At 45.1% G+C, this 7,340-nt stretch overlaps 1 protein-coding gene across 1 annotated transcript in view; it reads right to left on the minus strand.

Annotated features, from left to right (window-relative positions):
- Positions 1-141: 141 nt before the first annotated feature.
- The window catches only part of wdr73 (WD repeat domain 73), a 16,018-nt gene continuing 8,819 nt past the window's right edge, over positions 142-7,340 (minus strand). Inside the window, exons 7-8 of the mRNA XM_008293866.1 lie at positions 4,507-4,872; positions 142-1,858 (exon numbers count right to left, since the gene is read on the minus strand). Coding sequence (XP_008292088.1) covers positions 1,593-1,858; positions 4,507-4,872 — 632 coding nt within the window. The 3' untranslated portion in view covers positions 142-1,592. The remainder of the gene's footprint in view (positions 1,859-4,506; positions 4,873-7,340) is intronic.

A 7,340-nucleotide genomic window follows, 5' to 3' on the forward strand; every position in this document is an offset into this window, starting at 1 on the left:
CCACTGATACACCTTGCAGCCCCCCTTTGATAACTGGAAGCAAATTATTCTGGTAATTTAGGTGAGCTAACCTGCTTCAAAGATCATTAAAGAAGGAGGTTTTAAGGACACACATCCTGAAAAGATTCATTTTAAAGAACATAACAGAATGCAGTTTTAATAGATGAATATGTAAATGCAAATGCAGTCACCATCAGATCAGTTCTGTAAGCAACACCAAGAGGTCTACAATGTGTACCACAAAATCAGACGCTCTTTACACTTTGCTGTTGAAGCGATGCGTCTGTAAAGGAGGCTCAGAACACAGATGAACTCGTGACTATTGGGTCACAGGACGTGTGGTGTTAGAGGTAGAATCAGATGTTGTTCTCATAGATGGAATATCTCCTGATCAGACAAAACGAGTCGTTCAAATCGGTCACCTTTGAACCGTGGTACCTGTGACATTTTCAATCAAAAGTTCCATGACTGCACCTATAAAAAGCAAAAAAATACTGACATTTGGAGTCTATCCCTTCAAAGTAGTTGTCTTTTGCAGCAGTGCTCCACTTTCAGTATCTCGTCCTGGAGGTCCTCGTCTGACCACGTGCAGGTGTACATTTGCAATTCCACCTTTTAAAGTAAATGTAATCACGGCTGGTGATAAGAGTGTGGTCTGCGGCTACGACTGCAGACGCCAAACGTCAGTGTTTGGTTGAAGAGGCTCCAAGACTAAATTGGGTGCATCAGGTCTTTAGCGCTGCCAACAACATGCCGTCAACTGTCATCTAAGGGAGAACACTTGGTGCAAATGACCTGAACTATGGTGTGTAGCATTGTGCCAATACACACCCGCTCACAGTGCAATTAAAATGGCCGAGTCTCACCATTTTTTGCTCTCTACCTGCCCTACTCCACCTGTGACCTCTTTCAAAATGAAATTTAAGTTGAAGGGTCACAGTTTTGACACTGGGAGGTCCAGCACATATTAGAGATTGGGGCTTGATGGATCTAACGGCACTCCAGGGAGTGTTCCAAGCGTGACAGCAGCACTCGGAGTGGTACAGCGATGCACAAGGCAACTACTTCAGGGAGCATGGCAGGTCTGATTTTTATAGGTGTAGTCTCGTATGACTGGACATTAGAGAGAAGCTGTGTTTTATGTTTAGAGTGAACTGATCCTGAAAGTTCTCCTGTTGCAAACGTTTAATTTGTGAAGACAGCAACACAAATATGTGCTGTGATACAAAAACCAGCAGTCATCTGCAATCAGTTGTGTTTAAATGAGATTAGTTACCAGGAACAGCTGTGACTTCAATCCAACTGCAATTTATCTGTAATTCATAAATGGTCTGTTTTGATTTTTGTGAAGCAAATTTCCATTTTTCCCCAAATCAGTTTGTTTTTCCCTTAAAAAGTTTCTTTACTTGAATTACAGTTTAATCATGTTGGTGGTACAGGAACAGGTCTGAAGCCACTACATCAGAAAGTGATGATTGTTTGTGTTTGTTGTTGTCCAGCACTGCTGTCAGTGTTTCTTCACTGACCCACATCAGTGCCTCAGTCATTACATGAGCTTGTTTCTTTGTCTTCCTTCCAGGTCAACTGGATCTTTATTCTGTTCTTGATGTTGGACTGTCAGCAGCTGATTGTTCTGGGTCCACCCAGTCCCAGACGTGGACAGAGCCATCTGAAGCTGCGGACAGCAGCGTCCGCGGCAGCTCAGGATGCCAGCTGTGGGCGGTGGTGAAGACGGGGATGCTGTCATCAGTCTGCTGTGACGATACCACGTGACCACGATGCTGAAACAGCGGCTGACGTTCCTGCAGCTCTGTGCTCCAGCCACAGGTGTTGTAGATCTGGACAACCCCACTGAAACCTGGCAGAGAGGAAGGTAGGAATGAATGAAGCAGGTCCTGAAAGGGAGAGTCTGATTTCCTGGGTTAAGGTACAAATGAAGAGTCGGTGTATTTACTGTTATCCTGAAGCTAAGAGACTTGCTGGGGATGGGATCAGCAGCAAAATACATTTGAGCCACCGTAACAGTCTGTCACTGAAGTGTATGCTGTATTTAGAATGTTGTCACTGCCCTCAGACAGCAAAGAACTCAAACTTTTGTATTGATTCTTGCCGTCTCCAATCAGACACTAATGACAAGAAGAATAATTTTGCCTTGTGGATCACTGCTCTCCCTCAGTCAGTTTCTCTGTTATTGTGTGACTTTGGTGCTGTAACTTCTTGCTGTGGCTCTAATGCTGTCTGGTGTATCAGAAGAGAGCAACAGAACTGCTTTAGCAACAAGGTAAAGCTGTAAAAAGTACTGCAAGTACAGTGTTCACTTATATGGTTTTGGTTTTTTTCCTCTTTAACTCGGGCTTTTTAAAGAGGCCAGAATCCATTTGATTGCAGAACCCGTCTACAGCTCCTGTACCGACCATCTTCTACTGACCAGTGGAGAGTTGTAGGCATTTCGAGGGATAGTTGGGTTTGTTTAAAGTCCAGTTGTAGGATTGTATTGCCTGTGGTAGATAGCCGTAGACACCCTCTCAGGTTGGAGGAGATGGCTGCAGGCAGGGAAGCCAAACAGTGCTAAAAAGACATTCCACATGTACGCTATATTTGGAATATTCTCACTGCTTCACTTTGCCATCAGCAGCTCTTTCTGGAAGTTTTATGGTTGAGAAAAAGTAGTACCACAGGACAACGCTGTCTGACAGCAAGAGAAAGCAGTGACCGGGTTCTAAATATGGCCCACACAAGGATACTAATTGGGCTTTTTTCCCCTTCGTTTCTACGTGGACCCAGTTTTGGGTGGCTAAATCGGTTAACCCCGTTCACAGCAATACACAGCTCAGCTTTCCTGCCTGCACTCCTTTCTGGGTGTAACAACCACGACCCTCTGCAGATAAAGACACCGTGGATAACTGCCTGATACAAACCCACTTCAAAGAAACCAAACTATCATTTGAAATGCCTCTGAAAGGTTAGCAGCTGGAGAGATGTGAGGCCAGTGTGAGTCACTGACCCACCACGACATCCTGATCCGTGTGAACGGTCCTGTCCTGAGGAGCTGGCTCTCCTGTGTTGTGCTGTGTGCTTGTTTTGCTAATGTCCACGTCTGAGCATCTCTCCCAGCTCTGAGCAGCTACAATGTTCTGTCTCAGTGTGTTGCTGGACCTGAAGTGCTCAGAGATGCTGTTTGTTGTTGTTTTTTTAGATACTCTGCACCATAATATGTTGTTCTGTGTCTTTTGGGCAAACCGTCTATTCGGATCAGCACACGTCTGAAGTTTGTGTCTGATGTGTTTGTGTTTCTTCTCCTTCCTCTCTGTCCTGTTGGGCAGGTTCTGACCCCAAATGTTTCAGGTTCTAGAAACCTTAATGGGTGCTGAGAATCAAATGGTAAATATTGATCTGGGTCTGTCAGTATGAAAGCCTCAGTCATCTTCAGAAGATCAAACTGTTTCCTCTGACGTCCTCCTGAAAGAACTTGATGTTGTCCTGGTTTGATGTGTTCTGTGAGGCTCCCGCTTGTTTAGATATTGACCCAGGTGTCATCCGTGTTCATAAAATCTAATTCCGTCTGTAGAAACCCTCAGTGTATTGAAAGTATGTGACAGGCAGGCTGAGGTGAAGCAGGACACGTGTGGGCCGAGGTCTGTGGACAGGGTGCTGTCCTGCAGCATTTGTTTGCTTACAGCCAAACCAACATCACTCCTGACCACATGTCCCCTGCTTGACCTACACCTGCTTTCAGCATAATGACGCTTTTAGCGGACAGGAGCACGGCTGTGTCATGGTTTAACAGTGTCTCTAATAGCAGCCAATTTCCGTACAAAAGATGTGGGGAGCAGAGCCGTGACCTCTTGTAAAGGAACTGCTGCCAGGTCTCCCTGAACCAGGTACACAGATAAACACCTGGGTCAGAATCAAAACAAGTAGAGAACACGTCAATGCAGTCGACAGTAACGTCGTGCTCACTCAGGAGAATGTCAGAGGAAGTAGTCTGGCCTCCACTTTCTGTTCAACGCCCACTGACGATGACAGAGGCCTGAACATACACCCTGATCAATATTAACTATTTGATCATCAGCACCCACTGGAGCAGGAGCTGGGGTTGTCAGAACCAGACAACATCTGGTCCAGAACGTGGCCACAAGGACAGAAGAAAAGAAAAGGTGCACAAACACATCAGAGAAGCAATTAAACATGTGGTTATTCAGATTGGGCTTTTGTTAAAACCACAAGAAGACACTGAACAGAACAACACAGTAACTGCTCATGTAGCAGGAGCAGCTGGAACAAACAGACTCTCTGTGCACTTCAAGTCCAGCCACACTGAAAAAACACTAATTATTATCATCTAAACGGCACAAGTGATGTGTTTACTGTAATTAACGTTAGTCCAGCACTGGAATTAGTTTATACTGACAGCAGGGGAGTGTAACTGTCAATTAATCACTTCCACTTGTTGTTAAATTACAGGATTGACACAACATCTGGATTACTGTGTGTCTGTAAGCTGACCTGACACTGAGATGCAGTCACTGATCGTCGGCGCCCACGACACGCTGACATCATCCAGGTTGCAGCAACGTGCTTGGACGTCCAGCTGAGCCTGACACACAGCTCCTCCAAGGCTCCTCAAATCTGAAACCACTGCCCGTCCAGAGGAGGACAGTCTGACCACCCTGCAGTTGGATGGATGCTGACCTGCAGAGGTGTCCGTCCACCACAGGTCAGAATCGCCTGAAGATGCCGGCGGAGGTGAAAGCTGAGGAGCAGCGGACGTTCGAGTGTCGCCGATGTAAACGCTTCCGTTACAGCAGCCGGCGAGGAAAACGGTGTCACTCACAAAGTGTAAAGAGCTCAGAGGATCTGCTGAGTCAGTTTCTGTTGGGACAAAATGACACATAATGACCCATAAGATGTCACGCAACAGAAGGACACTGTAGCCTGCTGCAGAAATGAGTTTACAACTACAGTTGTGACTCGATAATCCGACACTAAATGTAAAACCTTCTTTTATGTCGGATAGCAAGGCTGTCGGATTGTCAAGATGGAGGTCGAGATGCAAGGAGGGCTTGATGCTGGAAGGCTCATTTGTTGTTAATATTTATTGTTCATAGGTTTTATAAAAACTAGTAGGGCTGGTCCAATTAGCACTATCTGGTGTCTGGATATTCAGGCCTAATTAATGATGAATATCAAAATATTCTGTGCAGTCGGGGAGGAACGCACAGGCAGTACTTGGCTGCTGATGCTAGTTTAGTTAGCGGTTACAGTTCTGTTTCCACCATCGCCGCAATCATCCGTGTTTACTTCCGTAAACACTGAGCACGCTCACTGCGTGTGACGTCGTCGTGTCCTCTTCTGTGCATGCGGGACACTTTTGGGTCGTATGAAGTTCACACAGCAGATCACATACAAGTCGCATTTAACTGGAAATGTGAACAAAGTCCTGCAGTGTGAACGTAGCCAATCTGTGGGATTGTTCAGTCAGATAATACGCCGTTATCCTTATTTATGACATAAAACGTCATGTCGGAGTCAGAATCCGAGGCTGTCGGTATGTTAAGGCTGTTTTTCATGGGTTCCGTTGGTTTTTCCTAAAAACCTGTTGGACAGCATAGTTTTCAGATCGTTAAGGGTCGGATTATCGAGTCACGACTGTATATTAATATACAGTCGTGACTCGATCCGACTTATGCACATTTTTTGTAATATAAAAGAGGGGCAGACCATTCATTTATGTCAAAGTCTGTAAATCTTTTTGTTAATCTGCTACTCTTCCACATTAACTTCTTGTTGCTGCAGTCTTACATGATGGTCTCGGACATTTTGTCTAATGTTCACATGACTCACTGCTGCAGCTGTTTAAAAATAAAAAAGCACACAAAATAAATGGGAAGGTACAGAGCCTTCTAAGGGTCAGTGGTCAGGCTACTACATTAATACTTCAGCATAATACAGCTCAGCCTTGCTCAATGCGTCAGAGGCCAACAAAAAAATACTGAGGGGCACAAAGGAAGAACTGCTGAGAAAAAAAAATCCCATCACAACATTTTGGGGGCTGTGAGGAAAGCTTTTGTCCTCACTCTGGCTTGGAATGTATAAAGCTTCTTCCTATTGTCAGGAGATGGACTGATGGGGTTTTGGAATTTGGACATAAGCCAAAAAACCCCAAAAAACTAGCTGTGTCTTAGTTCCATGTAGAAACTGTCCTACGCTACACTGCATGCTGATTGTTCTGTTCCCAGACAATGTCCACAACAACCAGTACAACGTTATAGTTCTGCTCTGTTTCCATCAGAGGTGTTTTTACGTGTCCACAGAGGAAGAGAGACATAATGGAGCTGAAAAAGGAAGCAACTAAAGCCTGCTGTGAATGTCCAGTAGAGGTGCTTCACTACAACCTAAACGTCATTACCGCCTGACAATAAAAAAGGCTGAAACCACATGTAGCAGTTGTTTGCATTGGTTCATTAAACCTTTAAAATATACTTCACAGGATTCAAAATTGCGTTCATGTCGTCGTCGGCCTCCTTCCGTCTGGAGAGACGATGGGATGCACCGTGTTCAGTCACTCGCACACTTCTCGGTGTGGCTAAACAAGCCAGTGTGTTAGTGGCATTCCTTTTGACATGAAGAACAGATGTGTACGGAGGCTTCTCCATCTTGTTGGGAAGACTTGTTTCCCTCTTTCACCTTAGATGCGTGACATCTCCCCTTGTTTTGTACCGCTCACAACAGCAGCTTTCCAGGAATCTCTTCACTCAGCAGGACTGGACGCTGATCCCAGGGGTTTTCATGTCGCTCTTGCAAGCGTCTTTGAAGCGGAGCCTTGGGCGACCTCGAGGTCTACAGCCTCCTGACAACTCGCTGTACAGTAGATCTTCAGGTATTCTGCTATCGCGAAGACGGCGTTGGCTAAGGAGTGTGAAGATGGATGAAAGTCGCTCGAGCACATCACACACAATTTACTGATACTGATGCACTTTTTTTATACTTGGTCTTACGTTTTGCCACTATTTTTAATATTTTATTCTCTTATAATTGTAAAGCACTTTGAGTTGCTCTTGCTGAATGAACTGTGCTACACATACTATGATTTTAAACTGCCCCTAACAGTGGACATTGTTTTTATGTGTTCTTTCCAGGCAGTGTCGTGGCTTCCAGTCTGCATCTGGGACAGCACAATGTATACAAGAACCATCATCAATTAGTGCAGGGGTGTCCAATCCTGGTCCTCAAGGGCCACAATCCTGCATGTTTCAGATGTTTCCCTCTTCCAACACACCTGATTCAAATGATCAGGATCGTTATCAGGCTTCTGCAGAGCTTGATGATGAGCTGATCAT

This window comes from Stegastes partitus, unplaced genomic scaffold, assembly GCF_000690725.1.
Source record: "Stegastes partitus isolate 25-593 unplaced genomic scaffold, Stegastes_partitus-1.0.2 Scaffold917, whole genome shotgun sequence".
Lineage (NCBI taxonomy): Eukaryota > Metazoa > Chordata > Actinopteri > Pomacentridae > Stegastes > Stegastes partitus.